The sequence below is a fragment of the Amblyomma mixtum genome, chromosome 7 (assembly GCF_055824585.1).
Source record: "Amblyomma mixtum isolate Tamu chromosome 7, ASM5582458v1, whole genome shotgun sequence".
In the NCBI taxonomy this organism is placed as follows: domain Eukaryota; kingdom Metazoa; phylum Arthropoda; class Arachnida; order Ixodida; family Ixodidae; genus Amblyomma; species Amblyomma mixtum.
Genome location: NC_143018.1, coordinates 54282665 through 54306039, shown reverse-complemented (window position 1 = coordinate 54306039; position 23375 = coordinate 54282665). Strand labels below are relative to the sequence as shown.

Here is a 23375-nt window from a genome sequence, read left to right as displayed (position 1 = left end):
AAAATGCACAATAAAATTAGGCGTCTATAGTCCATTAAGTTGAAATAAGTTGGAATCTTGCACTCAGCAAGTTTGAATTAAGAGAATTAGCTCGCCTGTGACATTGGGCACTCTTGAGAATGAAGAAAAAGTAATCAAACAGCAAGGAGTATTTAAGAAATGGGCCACAGAGCATTCGTTATTTTTGTGCGCAAGAGAGAGAGATAAGCTTGATGTCGACAGACACCAAGAACAAACATCAGTTTGTTCTTGGAGAGATAAGTTTGATGTCAATGGACACCAAGAACAAACGTCAGTTTGTTCTTGGTGTCCATTGACATCAAACTTATCTCTCTCTTTATTCTGGTGCATTCATCATCATCATCAGCCTGACTACACCCACTGCAGGGCAAAGGCCTCTCCCATGTCTCTCCAATTAACCCTGTCCTTTGCTAGTTGCCGCCACTGTATCCCCGCAAACTTCTTAATCTCATCCGCCCACCTAACTTTCTGCCGTCCCCTGCTATGTTTGCTTTCTCTTGGAATCCACTCCGTTACCCTTAAGGACCAGCGGTTATCTTGCCTTCGCATTACATGCCCTGCCCAAGCCCACTTCTTCCTCTTGATTTCAACTAGGATGTCATTAACCCGCGTTTGTTCCCTCACCCACTCCGCCCGCTTTCGATCTCTTAGCGTTACACCTATCATTTTCCTTTCCATAGATCGCTGCGTTGTTCTTAACTTAAGCTGAACCCTCTTTGTTAGCCTCCACGTTTCTGCCTCATAGGTGAGTACCGGTAGGATACAGCTGTTGTATACTTTTCTCTTGAGAGATACTGGTAAGCTACCATTTATGATCTGAGAGAACCTGCCATATGCGCTCCACCCCATTCTTATTCTTCTAGTTATTTCCCTCTCATGATCCGGATCTGCGGTCACTATCTGCCCTAAGTAGACATATTCTCTTACTACTTCTAGCACCTCGCTACCAATTGTGAACTGCTGTTCCCTTGCAAGGCTATTGCAAGGGAACAGCATTACTTTATTATAATGACAAAGAGGCCATTTTCACTGGAAAGGGAGCTTTTATAAGTTAGAAAGGGTCAGAAAAATGAAACACAGGTATCACCACTGCCGGCTGTTTTCAGAGGTAAACTCCAAAGACAACCACACAGTTTCTTATGCGCAGATCTCCGAGGCCATATGCTACCTCCCCATTCAGTTCCACGTGGTGGTCATGAATTCCGTTTCAGCTGACACGATGAGTTTGAAACAAGTGGCGAGCAGCAAAATTTTTTTACTTTTAAATAAAATTTTATAGGCAACGAATGCGTCTTTTGCTGAAGAACAAACATCAATAGAGTCACAAAGAACCGCGGAAGATTGTTACTGGAACAGAAATCGGATAGAGTTGTCCATACCGAGACTTTTATGAGGCCCTTGTGCTTGAAGGGGTCAATGAGCACAGGTGGAACAAACTGAAGCTGAAGGTCTGTTAATATGCTGCGCATGCTGTCGCAGCAACAATAAAAACTTCTAAACTGTTTGCCCTCTACCATTTGATTGAATGAAGGAATGAAGCCGCATCTGAGTGAACTTGGTTAAGACAATACGGCGGACATATATATGCAGGGATTGTCACGACGCATGGTTAACACTTGGCATATCGCCCAAAAGTAGAACTCGCTCTGATAACACCCGTATCAACAGCTACCTGACGCAAATCAATTGCCTCGCAGTTGTTATGGGGATCCCTGACCAGTCTTGGACATTTCAGATAAACAAGAGCACTACATAGACCCAGGTAGCTACAATCATCTCGGCAAAAAAATTGCGAGGACACTTTGGGAACTAAAGTGTTGAGAGGCGAAAGCCGAGGACCCTATGCCGTGACGCCTTCCGGTGGATGTGACGTCATACCGTTCCCGTTGCTATATCAGTACCCAAATTATACATCTTTCAGGGATCTTAAGAGTTAATGATGCTTATTTATACATTTTCCCATCTAATTTAACACAAATCCGATGTTTTTCCAATCATTCTGTGACAATTTTCACCATGCCGTGATGACTTCCGGTGGATGTGACGTCACACCGTTCCCGTGGCGATATCGACATCCGCGCTATTTCGACGGAATTCCAAAATTTTTTGCCTATAATTAATTAACTAATTAATCTACAGTCATCAAACTTGGCTTCTAGGTTCAATTTTTCCTTCTCTATCTGATGCAACCATTGGTTTTCTTCTATATTTTTCAGTTCCCGAGTTAAACGCATGTGACACACTTTGTTATTATTAAGGCTTTCACCTTAATAATGTGCCATAAGAGATCTCAAAAATTCAAACCAAAGCCTCCTGCTTGCACTTCCTTTGACATGACCGAACTCATCTTTTTTTTTCCAAAAATGAAGCAAGTGCATTCGTAGGCACAGAGAATTTCACGGGTAAATCATCTCGAATGACAAGCAACGCGCGTCCTTGGTGTCTTCAAGTCTACGCACTGTGGCGACACTCTTACTTATACACTTCATTTTCAATCTGGAAGAAGCAAGCTTCACTTCCACATGCCATCTCATGAAACTGAAGTGGAAGCCATAACAGCAAGGTGACAGCTTCCAAACCCGAGTGATTGGCTCTTAAATGCCCGAAAGGAGCACACATGAGGAAGCTATTGCCCGTAGCCTACACTCCAGCGAAAGCAAGCCTACGCATCTGTCGTATTTTTCCTTTGGGATTGCAACTTTGTCACACACACCTCTGCACAGTTACCAAGTGTGTATAACTGGTACAACTCGCTTTTGATAATTACTTTTGTGTAGCACCACACGCAGTGAACTATTTGAACTGTCACTTCCAAGCAACAGGTGCTGACCACACGCTGCATGAGAAGCATAGCATAAGATGTCTCATGTAACCTCACACGTCATCCTAGGGAGGGAAGAACAAAAATTATGGCTGAGGCTTAGCTAAGGTTAAGCCTAGTCAGATGCGAAGCATATTGGTGGCTAGGCTTGGTAATACATGGCTTTCCTTGGTTGCATACTTGGTCATTTTAATACAACCACTAGAAGCCTTCGTCGTGGGGGAAGCCAACGGCATGGCTACAGCGGAACGCCGACTAACCCCGAGACGCGCGTTGGGTGAGCGCCTGGATTGCCACGGAAGCCGCGTCTGCCTGCCCGGTGGAGCGAGCGTTTCACCTACACCGAGTGTGAACGCGCGTTCGAAATGCGCGGGAATGCCGCTCGAGGACATTCCGGCGTCTGTGCGATGGTATCGTCACGACGACGTCACAGTGTCACGTGGTGTGACGGCTAGGGGTCCCACGGCGACGGCGCGAGGTGGAGGCCGCCTCTCTCATCCGATGTCACGTGGTGTGACGTCACGGTGTCACGTGGTGTGATGTCTAGGGGTCCCACGCCGACGGCGTGAGTGGTAGCTCTAGCAATATGCTTCGCATAAAAACTTAGCTAGTGAAGTGAAAAGGACAGCTCAGAGGAACATGCCTGTGACAGATTTAACTCTGCTATTCTATTCCTGTCCTCACAGGAAACTTTTTCAGAAACAGTTCCTCGGACGATGAGTGACAAATACCAGGAAATGATATCAGAACAACAATAATTTTCAGGAGAGGGATGTCAGTAGCCCTTCACCGTAGCTAGAAGCATACAAACAAGCTACTACAAAAGATTCTCAAGGCCGTGCCACGCTTCATCAAAGTCATAAGTGACAAACTGTGTACAGGTAGCCTGTTATGTGGGGTTTAATGCCCTGATACAGCTCATTGCCTACTGGCTATGAGGGATGCTGTAATGTTGTAATGCAAGACTTCGCTATCATTTTAGCCATCTAGGTTTCTTTAATATGCACGGGCATTGAACAGCTTCCATCGAAACACAGCTGCAGAGGCCAGGATTTGATCTGTGACCTTAGAACTGCAGCCAAACACCATAGCCACTCAGCCACTGCGGTGGATAAGCAAAGAGAACGCAATCTGCCTTATTGAGGGTCATCATCATCATCATCATCAGCCTGACTACACCCACTGCAGGGCAAAGGCCTCTCCCATGTCTCTCCAATTAACCCTGTCCTTTGCCAGTTGCCGCCACTGTATCCCCGCAAACTTCTTAATCTCATCCGCCCACCTAACTTTCTGCCGTCCCCTGCTACGTTTGCTTTCTCTTGGAATCCACTCCGTTACCCTTAAGGACCAGCGGTTATCTTGCCTTCGCATTACATGCCCTGCCCAATGCGAAGGCAAGATAACCGCTGGTCCTTAAGGGTAACGGAGTGGATCCCAAGAGAAAGGGTGCCGGCACCCTTTCTTGAGGGTGCCGGCAGCCAAAGACCTGGGAACCGCGTCAGCACCTGGAAGCGTCACTCAGGTGCTTCCGGACATGCACAAGCAGGTTGTCCTTGCGCGAAAACTTGCTCTGGCATAAGTAGCAGCGGAAGGACTCCGTGCTGCTGTGCATGGTCTTCACGTGCCGCACCAGGTTCTGCTCGCTCGCGAACGTCCCGGGGCAGAGGTAGCAGTCGAAGGAGCCACTGCCGATGTGCTTCTGCAGGTGGCACAGCAACCGGTCATGGCGCGTGAATGCGGCACGGCAGTACTGGCACTCGAAGCGAACTGGCGGCGGACCGGATGGTCGGTGGAGCAGTTTCTTGTGCTCCGTGAGCACGATCTCATTGCGGCTAGCAAAGTCACACTGGTCACACTGGAAGGAGCTACTGATTGTGATGAAGGCCTCTGTCCTGGCTTTGACCGCAGCAGGGCTTGCCACGTCCGTGCCTTCCATGTCGATGTGGTCGTCATCTTCGTTCAGACACGAAGCAAAAGAAAGAGAGATAGAGAGAAGGCACCACAGTGAGCACTCAGAAATGTCAGTAGTAGATAAAATAGCAAAACTTCACAATAGGGCTTTTTTTTTATCACTAAGTAATTCAGGCATCATATGAGCTGCTTTACTGAAATGTGTCTGTAGTACGTTTGCCAGACGAGCAAACATAGCAGCACAGCATTATTATTACTACTATAGTGTTATTACTATGACTGAGATTAATTACAATGCCCCCTTGAGATGCAAATGAAACCTCGTGCAAAAATATTTTCAGCACACTTTTAACGTAAACTGTTATGCACATGCCATGAAGAAACACAACATTTTCATAATCATTTGGAGTTGTCACAAGCACATCCACATTTGTGAAAAATGTGCTCCAAGTCTGTAGCCTCAAGGTTAGAAGAGCACAAGTTTTGCACTCTGCACTAAAAAATTTATAATTAATGCGCTTCTATGAAAACCACTGAGGTACAAAATAAACCCGATAATTTTATGACGACATTCACTCGGTGCGAAAGCCTCACAAAGAGCATACAGCAGCCTGTGTGCTCAGTTCCAAGCATACACAAAATTCTGCACGGACCTGTGCCCACTGCAGATACCGGTGTTCATTTCCTGCTCGGTATCTCTGACTGATAAACAACCATATTTTGCCGCATGCAAGTCAACTCTGAATATAAGTCGACCCCCCAACCCGCAGCCCTCGCTGATGAAAAGAAAAACGTCGACTTCAAAAGCTGCTATCCTGTGCAACACACCCGTAGCTCAAAGCAACAAACGTGTAATGATGCAGTCACAAGGCCAGCACATGGAGACAAACGGAGATGAAAAGCGATGAAACGGCACCCCATTCTGCCTGCCATACTCGCATACAGCGGCTGACTAGCTGCAAAACGAACCGCCAGTGGTTCTGTAGTTTTTTGGTTGCAGTGTGACGTGCTCTCTGGGTATTCGTGGAAGTTTGCTCTCACGCTGTCTAAAGCTTGTCACAGAAAGCAACCGCCAGCGTGAGTGAGCCGGGAGAACAGCGTGCAATTTGAATTTTCCTAGCGGAACCGATCTGCACCAGAAAGAACCATTTTTCTTTTTTTTCTTTTTGAGCACTCGGAACTCCACGCAGGAACCAGTACAGGCACAAGACACATACTACCCGCAGCTCAGCTGAAGCTGCCTTAAACCCTGCAAGCAATTCGGCTACCCCCCCTCCCCCCCCCCCCCCAATTATAGAAGGTCATTTAAAAAAAAAAATAAAGAAGACGTAAATGGAGCAATGTATGTAACTCTTCCACACTTGCTTCCTATTTACAGCCCCATACACATGCAACAAAGAGAAGTAAACATCTAGGATATGTTGATGATGATGAATTTTTATGACCTAAGGGCTTATTTGGCCAAAGAGCACCATGGTGCAGGTTGTTTCGCTCTACACAAGATGGGGTTATACACCCACCTCCCGAACATTTCGCCCCATATAAGCCGACAACCAGGCAAATGGAAACGTTGCACCCACTGTACCACCAGCGAGTACCCGGCAGAACTGGGTATCGAACCCAGCACCTCTCTCATGTAAGGCAGATGATTAAACCACCAGGCCACCACTGTGGTCATCTATGATATGTGCAATCAATCCAGTCCAGCATGGGAAAATGGACGGAGCCGATTAATGTTCTACAGTTATCAGTACTTCAACTACATGCTTAAATTTGTACATTTTTTTCCTACAGCCTAAACAATTCTTTCCTACAAACTCGGTATAACACGCACAACTTAACCGAGTCAGTAAAGAGGGAACACACATATGTCTGCCAGAACTTAGATATATGAGTGACACATGTGCAAGCATAGAAAAGTGGCAATTTCGGCACAAAAGTGCAAAATTCACAGCTTCACATGTCAGCACGAATGTCATGAATATCAACAGTCAAATACATGGAACCAAGAACTAAATTATAAAACGTTCAATTACTGACACAACATTTTCACACTGAACAGGCAGACATCTTGAAAGAACCTTTTCAAGAGCAGAGAACACTTGGCTGCTTGTGTTGGATTAACCAGATATCCGAAAGTTGTCGTAATGCGTCTACGACGCTCCAGAAAGCATGCTGTGTAATAAGATACGAAAGCCTTGCTTTCATCACAGCCCACAATACTGCAGAAAGCTACGAGTTATTACACTGTGCAAACATTTTCAGGCTAGCCTAAGCCAGCAACATGGAAGAACACACACACACACACTGAAATTTGGGCTTGCTGCGAGGAATGAAGTAAAATCCAAAAGCATAATTTCCATGAAACTGGTTGTCACAAATAGATATTATTTACTAACTATGCTGGGAAAGGCCAATGCTTAATTATAACTTTTGCAAGACATAAAACACACTTGAAACAGATGGACTTTTAAAATAAAGGAGCACATTTAGTACTGCTGCATAGACAACCGCAATAGGCATCATTATGTATACTCCCGAAAAGGCAAACAAATACATTACTTATTCAGGGCTCCACTTTTAAATGAACTTCATCAAAACAATGACGCTTAGCACAAGAAGGCAGCTCCACTACTAAAACTTTCTTTTGTCATGTTCCCATAACACCAGCTATGTCCAACACTGAATTTTTGCTTAAAGATGCAACTAAAGCTTCATTTATAACAGTCACAATGCTGCTTACTAACAGCAACTATTTTTTTGCTCTTCAAAGCAGTCAGTTTAGCTGCATCTTTTCAGTTTCATGCAATTTTAGTGGGCAATGGACGCCACTCTATTCAACTAGTTTAGAGACATTCAATATTGCAGCACATTCTACAGCACATAAAATTGGGCAGAAGGCTTTTCTGTGCATGTACAACGTTGCTCATGGAGAGAAACACACTTGCACACACACAAAAAAAAAAGACATTCTGAGCGAGGTGTTTTATTTGCGGAGACAGAAGGGCACCGAGCAACGAATATTCTAAAGCAGTACGAGCCGATACCACAAAATTCTGGAAAAAAGTACACAGGCGTCATAAACACTCACTCTGCAACACAAACTAATATAAATGAGCAGTAGAGAAACACGTTTACACAGCTTTCACAGCGTTTTGGGAAACAGGAACACATGATCCTCCAACATTAAGCAGCCGAGATCCCGGTCAACTGGTTCTGCAAAGCAAACAAGACAGGATTAGGCGCACTGACAAAATGAACCTAAAGCAGCTTTACGGCCATCAACTGACCCACCACGGTGGCTGACAAGGATGGAGTGATGAGGACAAGTAGTCGCCAGAACTTGGATCGTGCACCCAGTCATAACACCGAGTACCGGTTATTAATCCTGACTTCCCCTCACCCTGTACCATGCCCCAAATGTAGTTCTGGGCAACCGTACCTTAGTAGATAGAGGGAAGGGCAGGAGAGGACATAAAGGGATGGAGAATGGGCTAATAGCCCATGAGATCAAAGCCAGTTGAACATTCTTGCCAGGTTCGAAAACCATGAAAGGGTCAACATCGGGACTATTACTCTGGAGAAGGCACCAGAACTCTCTCTTGGTTGGGGAAAGCAAAGTACTGTAGCAGCCGAACAGGGCGGGGGAGGGGACTACAGATATATATATATATACACATATATATACAAGAAACAAAACCCCTCAAGCCTTCCTTGCTCAGTTCTGTTCAAGTACATGGCATTAGGACTGTATACATGTGCACAAGAAAATCTATCAATTATTCAGGGAAAAAAATGCGGCCAAGTACCAGGGCACCTCAACTACGCGATACACATGAATATAGGAGGTGTCTGGGTCCACAGGCTTTCTTCTTGCACCTCTTTTACATCATTACCACACATGCTATGGTTGACTTCACTCCTGAAAAAAAAAAAAAAAGTAGCCCATCTTAGCATCGTCATCTAACGCTTACGCATGAAATGATGATATGATATGTTCTTGGGGCAATTGCCAACACCCTAATCAACCCTATCTGCATGTCCCCGGGAGAGTTCTGTTCAAGTACATGGCATTAGGACTGTATACATGTGCACAAGAAAATCTATCAATTATTCAGGGAAAAAAATGCGGCCAAGTACCAGGGCACCTCAACTACGCGATACACATGAATATAGGAGGTGTCTGGGTCCACAGGCTTTCTTCTTGCACCTCTTTTACATCATTACCACACATGCTATGGTTGACTTCACTCCTGAAAAAAAAAAAAAAAGTAGCCCATCTTAGCATCGTCATCTAACGCTTACGCATGAAATGATGATATGATATGTTCTTGGGGCAATTGCCAACACCCTAATCAACCCTATCTGCATGTCCCCGGGAGATAGTGCAAAGTGACTGTTGGGCCTGAAGTAGCCCCTCAGTACATTAGGCATAAGCGCTGAGTGACAAAACTGGACCCCAGCAGTGGACGAAAGCCAGTTGCCTGCTGAGTAGAAACTGAGAGTTCAACAGTACAAACAAGCACTAGTGCAGGTTTAGAGCTCCGATCAGCATTCTTGGCCAATTACTGGACAGTAATCTTTAAGTTCACCTTTAAGTTAACCAGCGCTTGTCTGCGTCATTTCCTTTCCGTCCCTCGTGTTCCTTGTGCGCTACTGTTAAATCATGACTGTTATCCAACTTGCCCAGCTTTCGGCTTTGTTCACCTAAAAATATAAAATGTGTGCTCAGTTGGAGATCTGACAGTACTTGTTTGCCTAAACCCTATCACTTCTTTCTTCCTGCCCTGTGTAATGTTTTGCTCCTGAGGATAAAATGTGTGAAATAGGATACTATAAACCACAGTCAACTCGAACAGCAGTTTCTGTTTCATGAACACCAAAGAGAAAATCCTAAGCTAATGATGTGTTCTGGTATACCACTCATGCAGCACCTCTCATTAAAGGGACAGTGAGGAGAGCACTATTAATAATTTTTTTATAGCAAAATCCGACAGTTCGGCATTTCATGGCTGTGTTGCCACTTGGCCGGCAGCGAAAGATGCATTTATTTCCAAGAAATTTGGATTCGAAGTTGAAAAAGTTTTTCCCGCCGCTCTGATTCAAACTTGGGATTCTCCTATGACGACACAGGACTAAGTGACGAGAAACATGACGTGCACATGACGTAATGCAGACTCTGTGATTTCTGGCGGCCAGCATAGCGGCCCAGCAGCAGCCGAAAAGAAAGCTACCGCCGGCCGCACGTTGAAGGCATCTATCGGCTATTGCGGCCGTCGCTACAGTCGATTCGCTTACGTTTGCACTGACGTTTTGCCAGCATTACGATGGATCTTGTTCTCGAAGTCGTCAGCGAAGTTCTCGCAAATAGACACCTTTAGCATACCGTGTACCTTGTTACCGCTAGCGAAATATCGGGAGCCCACCTGCCGCCGGCGAGCAGGCGCTGATTGGTCTTGATGCTTCAGACGCGCGTAGCTGCCGGGCACGTGGCGCCATGTGGCGACGTCAAGGAGATTTGCGCATGCATTGGCTGCGCCTCAGTGATTTGTGGCTTCTCGGGTCCTAGCGTTGCTAGAGCCATTGGTTCTAGCAACACTGTTTTGTCCTATGACGTCACCATGCTTGTACTTGCAAGTTTGGCCTGTGGCGGCGATACCTGTATTTTGGTTCTTGCTCTTTTCTAGTGAACAAGAGCTTTGTTGACAGTATCAGTGGCGTTTTTGTAATCAGGAGCTGGTATTCTGTCGATACAAGCCAACTTCAATTTCTCCTCAGTGTCCCTTTAAGGGGTACTTGAGACCTATAATAAATCAACAAACAAGCAAGCCGATGAAAGGCCAAGCATGGCCATCACAGACACATGTTCATTATAATGTGCACACATTGGCATCAAACTTTTGCACTACGACGAACTGAAAAAGGCGAAAGACAGTCACGTGTAGTGGCATGGAACAGCTGGCAACCTTGAGTCTTCAGATCTGTTGCAACACTTTCAAAAAACACTACAAAAACACACTGTGATCCTGTTGGTCCTTTTGCAACAAGCAAGAGTTGTGGTAGAAACCCTTCCGACCTCATGAGGACGTCCTGTGCCCAAGCCATTTACAACGTAAGAGCAGTCAGCACTCACTTCAAAAATGCCCTAATGTGGGAAGCATCTGACTGACTGCTACAATGACATTAAATTGTAGCCAAGCTCAGTGCTTCTAGAAAGTGGCAATAATAACCATGCAAAGTGTTCATTTCTTTTAACAATTACATGTAGCAGTTGCACAGTTATAATCGGGCAATCCAAGTCTTTCGATATTGCAGTTTTTTTCCTTCAGAGTCACGGACTTCACCTAAATATGCAAAAGCCGCCATAAAAAGACTATTGAAGCACAGTCGAGAAACCACAGAAACCCTCCTAATATCAGCACCAGCGTTTGTAGAGACTATAGGTCATTCAAGAACACTTACACATACAACAAATCAACCTGGCCTTACTATGAAAATTGTGCTCTTTTGTCCCCGCAGGGAGAACACTGCACAGGAGTGGAGTTATAACATACAGCACCCTTAATGGGCATAAGAAGCCAAAACCTACACTTTTGCATTCAGCATGATATTTGCAAATATAAGGCTTTGCTTGTTACATTAGTAGAACTATTGAACTATACCAGTAGTGAAATTCATTTCCTCAATGCTTTATAATCTGGCATGTTTGTTGCTACAAACTTCGCAGATGCACAGACTGATGTGCCACCAGTGGAATGAACTGCTGGGATCTGCTCGAAAGTTGCAGGGCGTAGCCCACAGACTAAATAAAAGCTTATATGCACAGTGCCTGCCTACAGCCCCATGAAACTGGCTTTCATATGTGTAATGCTATGAATACGAACTTTGAGCGTGCTGCGCCAGCAGCAGATTTTCCCTTCAGGGTGCACTGCATTTTCCAAATCCGTTGGCAGCACTACAGTACAACTGCTTGACTTTAGGCTCTCGCTTAAGTTAACGACACGACCGTGGGACACAGGTTTACACAGTGACATGGTACAGTTTACCGATATGCCTCAAGAGAAAAGTATACAACAGCTGTACCTTACCAGTACTCACCAATGGGGCAGAAATGTGGAGGCTAACAAAGACGGTTCAGCTTAAGTTAAGGACAACGCAGCGAGCTACAGAAAGAAAAATGATAGGTGTAATGTAACAAGATCGAAAGCGGGCGGCGTGGGCGGCAGGTTAATGACATCCTGGTCGAAATCAAGAGGAAGAAATGGGCTTGGGCAGGGCATGTAATGCAAAGGCAAGATAATCGCTGGTCCTTAGGAGTGGATTCCAAGAGAAGGCAAACGTAGCAGGGGACGGCAGAAAGTTAGGTGGGCTGATGAGATTAAGAAGTTTGCGGGGAGAGGGTGGCCACAATTGGCAAAGGACAGGGTTAAATAAACGGAGAGACATGGGAGAGGCCTTTGCACCACAGTGGGCGTAATCAGGCTAATGATGATGACAGTACAGTGGCTGGACGTAATCAGGCTAATGATGATGATGGTACAGTGGCATAAGGTGCAAGAGTATAGGGGGGTTTCATGTGACGTCATCCGCTAGGAGCGCTAGTGGCTAGCGGGCCGTCCGCCATGACCGTGGTCGTTGCTGCCGTGTTGTTACAGACACCGCAATAGTTTGTGACTGTGACCCGCGATGCTGCTACTGTTTTGCACGTCTCGCCGTAAATAACGTGTGTGCAACAATGCGACTCAGTGTTTACGCCCGTGATCTGCGCGGAGCAGAGAAGAACCGATACCTTGAAAAGGCTCGGCTGTGCGGAAACGTCGATCCGTGCGACTACGGAGACTCCGACGTGGTGCAGGACGTGGGACTGCTACCGCGTGTAGAATTCACGGACATAAAGGACTATCTTGTGCACGGAACAAGTTTTGTGACGAGAGATGAATTAAAATCGTACAAATCTATGGAAGCCCACAATTTCCTCACGAGCGGCTGGGTTCAAGAGCCGTGCGTGAGAGTGCTTGCCGACGGCCGACGCGTCGTTGTTGGAAAGGTGAGTGACCTGCAGCGAGACTGCTCACGTAGCTAGCTTAAATATTGCCATTCTGATCTACTCGTAAGCGACGGGCTACAGCTTGGTCCAGCGGAATCGCTGCGCATTAGTGCTGCGGCGAAAAACTGCTCTACACGGGACACACGGGGATGGACGACGCTGGTGGGGAAGCGCCGTTCCCACCCGCCATCGTTTCGTGCAAGCGCAGTTTTTTGCCGAAAGACTATGCACCAACGAGCCCCACTTTACACTTTGTTAAAGTGTCAGTACTGCTTCACCGAAGCTAGATCCCACGTCGTGTGCATTAGTAGCACAGTACACACAGCACTGATCGGAACGGCAAAGCGTTCTCGTTCAGTCTACCATTCGTGCTGTTAGCAAGTGACAGCTCTTTTTCGACCGTTTTACAGCTGCTGAAATACTGCAGCACAAGTGCTTTATTGTTATCGTGCTCGACCAGCGTCGGTAAAGCTTGTCCAGCTAGCCTACTGCAGCTACAAAATGCGTTGCTGCAGTCGGGCGCATTTTGTAACTGGGCTGTTATTTCATGTGCCGCTTCGTCATGTTGCGTGAACGAAAAATTGAGTGAACTGGTTGTAGTACGTGCAGGAATGTTGGTAGCGCTACAGACGAGGACCACAAAACACCCCACAAGCGCTTGTGGTGTCTGCTTTCCTTTCCCTGACCAGTCTGTTGAGCGCCCCACACCTCAGTGTGTTTATGCTGCGGACAACGCGGCGCTAAGCACTAAACTTCCGCAGCACAGACAGCTCCACGAGCGACGATTCACGCGGACACATTTAGCACCGTGCAGTAACCTTGCTGATCGCTTTGGACAGTGCCTTTTCCCCACGGCGAACTTCAGAATGCACGCGGGCATTACGGACGTGCGATCAACAACGACCTCAAAAATGGTGCGCTAGCCTTCACGACGCTAGCGCCGCCTGGTAGCGCAGCTTCAGTGAAACCCCCCTATTGGCTTCTTGAGCTTCAAACTGTCATGGACTGAACCGCTCAAAGCTTTTAGTAAATAAGACCCTGATAGATTGGGCTGCTCAATTTTCTCGAACGAAGACCCACATGGAAGGTTCGATGGGCACCAAAACCGCAACAGCCGTCGACGGAATTCCCTTCAGCTGATTAATTAATCCGACGAATACGAGTTGTTATGCGAGCAGCGGCACTGCCGCGCGAGGCAGCCCGCGTGGCGTATCAAACCTGCGCTTCCCGGTACACTATCGCGTCAGTGGGCTACACTACTACTGCAACATTATGCACCGAAGCGCTTGACCCGCGGTCTAAGTTTCTTCGCTGTCGTCCCCGTTCCTTCAGCGCTGCTTTTTCTATCATGAATGAACGAATATCACCCCCGAAGTCATCCATCGAAGAGCTCGATCAGCTTCGTAGGTGCTCGAGCTAGTCACACTTTTCGTTGAAAACGCATCGAGAAGACGAGAACGGCCTCATCCCAAAATGCTACCGAACGCAGGCACATTTACTGCATATGCGTTCGCTGACACTTGACTCACGACAGAAGAGTTCGCAACTTACCGAAGGCCTTTAATAACGCCTTCACTGACGGTTCGAGCAAACCGCGCAGCAACCGTAGCCGACAGTCACAACCACAGCTCTGGCACCGTGGTCACAACTCCCGAGAGCTGCAAGCGTCGTTCATACCGTCATGAAGTTGTGGCTGTTGTGCAGGCAGGTACAGTGGCTGTCAGTGCATGCGCCGAACGCATTATTATATGGTATAAGTATTCAAACCGCGCCGCTCTGACAGAAGTAGCAAACACAACACACGTCCGTACAAAAACCACAACAATGCGACTTCACACGCCAGCGGCACCAGCGGGCCAGCGTTTGTCTCTCCCCCACTTCATCCTTTCTCTCATTTCACGAGAAGCTTTATGTTCATGATATGCCTGCCGCGTGAGCTAAAACCGCCTGCCACAATGCACAATGACCACTTTCTTTCACCTCTCTCTCTCAAAAGTTGGCGGTAGTGGGCGCCATCTCTTGACAAACTTTCCAACTCGTAAGCAACGTTGTGTGGCCTCCGAGACCATTAAATTTCCGCATCGGCTGAACTCCAAGCGGCAAAAACCAACCCCCTTTGAATCGTTGACTCATAATTACTGGTGCATCAGTGCGCACAAGGAAAACACAAGCAGCGGAAGAGATCGCCATAGCTCTAGCCCTGACTGAAGCCAATCGGCAGGGACTGAGTTACTGGATAGCGACAGATTCTCAGGCTGCAGCGAGGGCATACAGAGAAGGATCGGCCGAAAAGCCGCGAGGATCCTCTTCGAACAAAAACAACACAGACATGGATCAAACAACACAAACATTCAACACACCATCATTTGGGTCCCTGACACTGGGGTTGAGGGAAATTTCATGGCAGACACCGTTGTCCGAGGGTTCACGAACCGGAGGGCGGGTTTATTTTTGCCGGTGGAAACCTTCAGCAAGCCAGAATCTTGCGGGGAGGCAATGAAGGCGTTGTTGGGAGCGCGCAAGAAGTACTCGGCTCCGGCGGATATCCTCAAAAGAGAGCAGGCCACCACGCTCAGACGACTACAAACAGACACCTACCCAAGCAGAGCCATGTATCATAAAATGTGGCCGAACAGATACGCCAAAGAGTGCGTGTGGTGTGGGGGCTACGCCACAACGTACCACGCCACCTGGGCACAAGCCGCAATTTGCCAAGGACCCTGGCTATTGATCGGCTGCATGAGCCCAGGTGGGCGTCCACCACGTGGCTTGACCCTTTGGCACACGTCGCACGAGCGGGCGTAGCGTATCGCATCCCGCTTCATGCCAGGCCAGGTAGCGAGGCGGCACAACTTGAGGTAAGTCTTAGGGCCACTCGCATGCCCAGAGATGCACGTGTCGTGAAAGTAGCGTAAAAGTGCCCCTCTCAACGTGCGTGGAATCACCACCTTGAAGGACTCGTGTGTATCCTTCTCGGAGGGGATATATCTCAGCAGGATGCCATCGGAGTCGAGCAGATAGGAATCCATCGCGCTCACAGCATTACCAGCTGTGTTCGAGCGCCCCGCACGGACAACAATACCAGTTGCCTCCATGTGCGCCGCGGCCGCGCCGCCCGGCTCCCTGAGCCCGTCGAACACTTTTCGACAAAATGGATCCTCCCGCTGTGCCTCCAACAGCTCCCTTCTGCTGAAAACGCTCACCACGGAACGGATGCCTTCCAAGTGGTTCAAGCTTTCGCCCTGGGAAGGCGGGGTGTCCCTTCCCTCGGGGCGTTGTGCGAGCTTCGCGGCAGTCGCGCTGCTCTGGCTGTCGGGCGCGGCGGAGTGGGTAGTGTTGTTACTTCCCAAGCCGTCAACGGGCGCGCGCGAAAGTGCGTCCGCCACCACGTTGTTCTTGCCCCTCCTGTAGCGCACGGTAAAGTCGTAACGCTGGAGGAGTAGCGCCCATCGCGCTAGGCGTCCGGACGGCTCGCCTAGGCGTCTTAGCCAAGTGAGTGCCATGTGATCAGTCTCAATCACGAAAGCGACTCCATCGACATAGTAGTCGAACTTCCGCAGAGCGAAGATAATCGCGAGACATTCTTTTTCTGTCACGGAATAGTTTCTCTCTGCGGGAGTTAATGAGCGGCTGGCGAACGCCACCGGTCTCAGGCTACCTCCGTGCTCTTGAAGCAGGACTGCTCCTAAGCCCAGGTCACAAGCGTCCGTGTGGATCACAAATTCCCTGTTCAGGTCAGGCAGCCTTAGCTCTGTGGTTTCCGCGAGCGCGCAAGTGAGATGGCGTAATGCCGCCTCTTGCTCGGGTCCCCAATGCCACTTCACACCTTTCCTTAACAGTGTTGTTAAGGGGGCTTGCAGAGCTGCGCAATCTGGGATAAACTGTCGATAAAAGTTCACCAGCCCCAGAAAGCGTCTTAGTCCGCCTATGTCTGCCGGCGACGGGAACTGAAAAATAGCCCGCAGCTTGTCTTCGCCATACCTCGGCACCATGAGAGGTGGCTCACTCACACTCACACGCATGACCACTCGCACTCACTACTACTCACACACACTCACACTCATGTCCATTCACACTCACAACCACTCACTCACACTCGCACTCATGTCCACTCACACTCACAACCACTCACTCGCACTCACACTCATCATCACTCGCACTCACAACCACTCACTCGCACTCATACTCATCATCACTCGCACTCACGACCCCTCACTCACACTCATGACCACTCGCACTCACAACCACTCGCACTCATGTCCACTCACACTCACAACCACTCACTCACACTCGCACTCATGACCGCTTGCACTCACAACAACTCACTCACACTCATGACCACTCGCAAACCCTCACTCGCACTCATGACAACTCACACTCACAACCACTCACTCGCACTCATATGTCTACTCACAATCACAAACATTTACTCACACTCATAACCACTCGCACTAACAACCACTCACTCACACTCATACTCATGTCCGCTCACTCTCATTCACGTTCAGTGTACTGTTCCCTTGTTTGCTGACAACGGAGGGAATGAGAGATTTACTGTCGCGGCGACTGCCCTCGTCGCTCCCCTAACATCAGCCTGAGTCGCAAAGATGTGGTGGTGAGCTGCCCAGGCCTTGTCGGGCTATTTGGCCAATTTGCACAGTTTCGATGCTCGAAGAAAGTGGTCACTCATCACGCATATTCCATGCACCGAATGCTACGCACCTGTGCTCCTGCGCTTGCTGCTGAGACGATGAGTGCCTGTATAGCGTCAGCACCTAAGATGCTTAGACAAGTTTTTGAACGGTGTACATAGGAGTACGCAGGGTTCTTCATGAGAATGAGCCAAGTTTCAGCGCAGTTCCCCCCCCCCCTCCCCGCCCCCCACCTCAGCCACCTCTCACCTAGGCCACTGCCGCCAAAACGGAGAGCAAATATGAGGAATGATTATAAAACATTTATTTCCATGTGATGGAATTGCTAAATATACAGGATATTATAGAGGTGTAGTTTTTTTTTTAATCTGTAACATTGGCTGTTGACTTGCCAGGGCATTCCCCACCCGCTCATATTGCCAACGGCGTAGTTCTGCTTACATGATGCTGATGGGTGCCTATTCATGACCAAAGAAAAAACATTTTTTTTTTTACTCCGCGAAGAGCGTGGTGGAGCTTAATTTTCAACTCTTTCCTGTTCTGCGACCACAGTCCAATGTCGAATATGTCGACACCCTTCGACCTGTTTATGAAAAGCTCCTGGCCCCCCTTCCTCCCTCCTTCCTCAATTTTCTGTTCTTTTCTGATCATATTTTTGGCTCTGGCGTCGTATGTTTTTTTCTTCAGTGCCTTAGCAGCACTCGCTCGCACGATACTTTTAAGCGAAACGAAAACTGTCGCCCTAGCTTCATTCTTATTAACTTTCAGTCGCGTGTAATGCTTTTCTTTTGTAGTTTTTTCTCGAGTGAAACGGTGACAATACTCAGAGACATTCTATTTTATATCCCTTTCCGGAGTACATAAAAATTAAGTTCGAACTGTACGTCCAACCAATTAAAAAAAGTCCGGCAATTTGGTTGCCACCTCATATCCACTGCCGAAAATCTCTGCAACGTTTCATCACAGTTGAGTTTCCCTCTCAATTTTGTGGAGGCAAATTACGTTGATGATGATTATTGAAGGGTGCTTGACGTGTTGCAGATTCGATATTGCTCGATCGCGTTGCCGGAGGATACTTCTAGAGAGGTTAACTTTTTATTACCAATTAATAAAACAAAGAAAGATACAAGCAAGGAGAAAACTTGTTTGCATTTGCCTGCCTAGTAGCTTTACGTGACGAAACCAGCCCTAGGTCCCTCCCAAACACCTGTTTTTAAACCCTATGACCTTGCCCTCGGTGGAGACAGTAACCAGTCAGGTAATTCCACAAAGATCAACGCAATAAGTCATTGGGGAAAAGAAAATGTCACAAATCAACAACTGTAAAAGGACAACAAAGCCAATCAGTGATTTTGGAAAGAAGATAACTCACCTTCACAAACACTGCACAAATATGTACATTTTCCACCATCAAGATTTTGGAGGTTTCTCCCTTCCTCCCGCGAGCTTCGCAAACATTCTCGATTTCCCACGGTGCAGATTGTTTCAACCTCCGGTAAACTCAGGTTCGGGGAAAGTCACCTCAAGGCACATCTGTTCAATACCGTCACTTACAAATTGTCTTCATGCCTATAGCTAGCGTGGCAATGTCCTGTTGACCGCGCCTTAAGCTGTCAACGCGTGCTGCCATAGACATGGGACAAAAGCCACACGATGAGGATCCGCCTTTCCGCAAGAACGTGCACAGTGGGATGCGACCTGGCGTATACGTTCCCGGAGGGTGTTTGACCTTTCCCTTATTCTGGGAATCCGTCGCTATCCGGCTCCCCTTATACAGCTGGGCAGCCAGTTTGACTCATTCCTTCCCTGCAGTTGTGCGGAGGGCAGAAAAAAAAAACAACTCAATGGACATTCCTTTATCGCGAACCCGGATGCGGCAAACAAAGCACAGGACAGCGAACTTCACTGTCATCATCAGCACGAAACAATAATTTTTGGCGCAAATTAAAACATAAAATATTGTCGTTTTGGGCGTCAAAGGCATTGCCATGGCTGATGCTTTGCATACAAAAAATAAATTATAAAAACCACATGCTTGATTTCCGACGCTGGGCTCTTTCAAGTACATGATAGAAACAAGAATCCTCTGGCGTTACCGAAAAGAGCACTTGGTTTTCGCGTTGTTTCCGGGCTTGAGCCGGGTTTGTGCAGTTCAAGAGCTGGGCCAAAGAGGTCGGGTTAGCGCGTGGGTCAGAGCCTATGATCAAATTACGGCCAGTGGAGAGCTCTGCAATGCGCACACCTGGGCAAAGAAAAGAAAACCTAAGTCCACTGCAGCACACGAGGTCCCAACTTACGGTAGCTATTGCCGAGGAGCGGACAGTCGTTGTTTCAGCAGTAAGCATTGTAACTCATATGTATACGAGATCGAGCCATGCGGCGAGCGTGGCAAGAGACATATCTATATTTTCAGAACTGGCAATGCGAAATTCGATAAAGGGTCTCACAAAACTCGTAGCGGCTCACTGCATGCGCGAAGGACCTGCGCCCATGCCAACGGTGAACTACAAAAGCAACGAAAGATTGCCGTTCCCGTGTCAGCGGAATCCTTTCCTTCGGTTATCCAAAGACACCGGTATGATGCCTTATGCTGCCTCGAGCGCCTTCAGTAGTGAATATTTGCTTCCCGCAGCTGTCAACAACATGAAAATAGCTAAGCGGGTATCAGCGTCGCGAAGCATAGGCGACCGACTTCGCTGTCGCGTCCACCCACCACTCACATCCACTCATTGCCACTCACGACCACTCATTGCCACTCATATCCGCTCACAACCACTCATTGCCACTCATATCCACTCACAACCACTCATTGTCACTCACGCCAACTCACATCCACTCATCAGCTATACTGACTCACCTCTACTCACGCTCACATCCACTCAATCGCATTCGCACTCACGTCCACTCACACTCACACTCATGACCACCCCCACTCACATCCACTCACTCGCACTCACACTCACGTCCACTCGCACTCACGACCATTCACTCACACTCACACTCATGACAACCCACACTCATATCCACTCACTCGCACTCACACTCACGTCCACTCGCACTCACGACCACTCACAAACACTCACTCACATACCTGAGTGTGAGTGTGAGTGAGGCGATATGAGTGCACTCATGAGTGAGTGTGCCGACCTATGGTCTTCGCACGGCAGAAGGCGTCCTTTGTCTAGCGTAAACCCCAACAGTGTTATTCTGGTCGCCGCTATCTGGGTCTTGGTCGGGTTCAGAGTGATTCCCGCAGACCTCAGCCTTTCCAGTACATCCCTGAGATGGCGTAAGTGCTCATCAAAGGTTTCCGAATACACGACAATGTCATTCAGGTAAGCAAGAGCGTGGTGCCACCTTGCATCGCCTAGGACACGGTCCATCAGACGCTGGTACGTCGCGGGCGCTCCGACCAGGCCAAACGGCATTCGGGTAAACTGGAAAAGTCCCCTGTGACAAGTGAAGGCAGTTTTCTCTCGATCACTGGGGGTCATCTCCACCTGAAAGTATCCTCTGCTAGCATCGAGCGTAGTGAAGTACTTCGCTCCCCCAACATTGGGCACTATCGAGGGAATGCTCGGAAGTGGGTATGCGTCCTTCCGTGTCACCTCGTTCAGGCGTCGATAGTCCACACAAAGGCGGGTTGTTCCATCCTTTTTGGGCACCAGCACCACTGGAAACCCCCAGGGGCTGTTTGAACGTTCCACAACGCCTGTATCGAGACGCTCGTCCAGTGCGTTATCGAGCGCTTTCCTCTTAGCCTAGCTGACTGGCCGAGGATTGCACTTCCATGGAACAGCGTCGCCTGTCTCAATTTTGTGCCTAACCAGCGTAGTGCAGCCAGGCCGCTCCGTGAGTATACGGCGTCGTACTCGTTTAGGAACAGAGACAAACGCGCTTTTTCCTCCCCCGACAAGCTGTCTGAGTTGTCCAGCAGCGGGTGGGGAGGTCTGCATGCCGCCGCGGCACAGAGTGCAACCGCAGGGGGGACAGGGGGTCGCGCGGGAGGGGAGAGGTTCCCTTCCGCGCTTTTCCTCTCGACGCGGTCGACAGGCTGGTAGTTCAGCCGGGCCGAAGGCGTTTCGAGCCTCTTTTTCGGGCGATCGTTGCGTACGTCTGCGCGCGAAGCATCGGAAAGCGAATGTGCTTTCGACGCTTTTTGGGGTTGAACGAAAGGTTTCAGGGTGCCACATGCTCGCTCCCTATATCCTCCGTTGCAGACGTCAATAACAATGCCCGTCTTGGCGAGGAAGTCTCTACCAAGAATAATTGGAACCGATAGGCCGGGGAGGTGAGCGAAGCGCTTGCGCCTCACTCGTTTCTCCCACCGCACCACAAGCCGCGCGGCACCGCTCGCGTGTGCAGTGCCGCTGGCTAATCGGAACGTGAGGTTGCTCGCTCGCAGTCGGAGTCCGTTCCGACGGAGATGCTCACATACCTCGTCGCCAAACAGGGATGCGCTCGCTCCTGTGTCTAGCAATGCCATGAACTTACGTTGTGCCACTGTAAGCTCAATAAGCGGTACTGGCGTGTCGCTGGGTGGTTCCAAACGACAAGCCAGCGGGGCTAGGAGTTCGTGTGACTCACTGAGCACCGCTGTTGACGCCGCCGGCTGCGAAGCGTTGCTTACCGGCGGCTGCGTTCGTTTCCCGAAAGCGCGTGCTCTCGGTTCACGGGGCGTCTGCACTCCCGGGCGTAGTGCCCTCGGTGGTTGCACCGGTAGCAGAGGGTATTCGGCCGTTGCCGGGCGGGGCAGTTGTCGCCTCGCGCCGGCTGACCGTTCCTCCCTGCCGGGCCTACCGTCGCAGTTGCCCTTTGGTCTAGCGTCCTCGGGTCGGCATGTCGGTCCCGATTCTGCATACCTTGGCTACGCGCAGCGTGTGCTGACCGCATAGCATACGAGTACGGGTCGAGAGCTCGGTCTGACAGTTCCCAACCGTCCCTCAATTGCCCGTCACTGAATGCAACCATTTCGGCTCCCCGGGAACGGTTTCGAAAAGTGTCCCCGTTCCAGGCGCATCGCGGCTCAAGTGCCTGCGACGCTGGCGGGGGTGGCCGATACGCGCGGGAGGCGAGTATGTCCGCCTGTATGCGCTTGGTTGCCGAGGCGAGTTCGTCCAAGTCCCTGAACGGTACGCCTCGTAGGTAGGCTGCGAAGGTAGGGTGAGCTTGTCGCGTGACACGCTCTACCTTCTCGCCGTTCGAAGCTGGGGGGTCTGCAAAACGATAGAGTTCGTCCATCGCCCTCACGTAGTCAAGCAAGGACTCGTCCGGATGCTGAGTACGCAGCTCCAACTCGCGCCGCAGACGACGCTCGTAATCTGCGGGCAAGAACTCCTCGCGAAACCTCGTTCGGAACTCCTCCATCGTGCGAGACCGATGACCAGTAAGGCGGAACCAGCGGGCAGCCTGATCAGTCAGTGAGATTGGCACGACACGCGCCAGAATCTCGCCATCGGAAAGCCCTGTCGCCTGCTGGTAGGTCAGCATGCGCTCAAGGTACTCGTTGGCACTGACAAAATCATGGTAGCCGCCGTAGCTGGGAAGGTCCACCCTTAGCCTCGGACTCGCCGCTGGAGCGGGTGTTTGAAGGTTGTTCTGCACGATACCCGTGAGGCTCTCTATGAGGCGCAAGGCGTTGCGCAACACAGCCTCTTGGGTGTTGGCCTGGCCAGGTAGTTCTGGCTGAGGGGCCGCGTGGGAAGAGCAAGATTGCACATGTCGCGCCATGCTCTCCCTACCTGGCGGCATAGCGCTTGGCGAGAAGTGCCTAGCGTCGCCGCTCGTCTGAGCCGGTGTGTCGTGTGAATCACCGCTCGGCTCAAACGATATAAGATCGCAGGGGCTAGCGTCAGCCTCTGGAAATACACCTGCAGTAGTTGTTACTGCCGTGCCAGGATGTTGCTGCTGAGAAGCCGTATTG

The 23375-nt window shown here is 49.2% G+C and overlaps 2 protein-coding genes and 1 long non-coding RNA gene across 4 annotated transcripts in view; 1 reads left to right on the top strand and 2 right to left on the bottom strand.

The window, feature by feature from the left end:
- The window catches only part of LOC149336097 (uncharacterized), a 49403-nt gene that overhangs the window by 5954 nt on the left and 20074 nt on the right, over window positions 1–23375 (top strand). The window lies entirely within an intron of this gene.
- Window positions 341–14668, bottom strand: LOC149336099 (zinc finger protein ehn-3-like). Of its 2 annotated transcripts, none has more exons than XM_089552580.1 (2): window positions 14352–14668; window positions 341–4795 (listed from the first exon to the last, which is right to left on the bottom strand). In XM_089552580.1, exon 2 carries the CDS (start codon window positions 4776–4778, stop codon window positions 4341–4343), a length of 438 nt encoding a protein of 145 aa, XP_089408706.1. In that variant the 5' UTR covers window positions 4779–4795; window positions 14352–14668; the 3' UTR covers window positions 341–4340. The 2 variants fall into 2 exon arrangements, 1 of the variants encoding a protein (XP_089408706.1); XR_016284146.1 differs by lacking the exon at window positions 341–4795 and adding an exon at window positions 7715–9006.
- LOC149336098 (uncharacterized) lies at window positions 7899–23182 on the bottom strand. The gene is made up of 2 exons (XM_089553604.1): window positions 22315–23182; window positions 7899–7969 (listed from the first exon to the last, which is right to left on the bottom strand). The coding sequence occupies exons 1-2, from the start codon at window positions 23180–23182 to the stop codon at window positions 7899–7901; spliced, it is 939 nt and encodes a 312-aa protein (XP_089409730.1).

Coding starts and splice junctions, on each gene's coding strand:
- LOC149336099 (XM_089552580.1), bottom strand. CDS start 4,778: ATGGAAGGCACGGACGTGGCAAGCCCTGCTGCGGTCAAAGCCAGGACA.
- LOC149336098 (XM_089553604.1), bottom strand. CDS start 23,182: ATGGCGCGACATGTGCAATCTTGCTCTTCCCACGCGGCCCCTCAGCCA. Junction 7,970..22,314: donor ACACGCTGCGCGTAGCCAAG/GTATGCAGAATC, acceptor TTTGCTTTGCAG/AACCAGTTGACCGGGATCTC.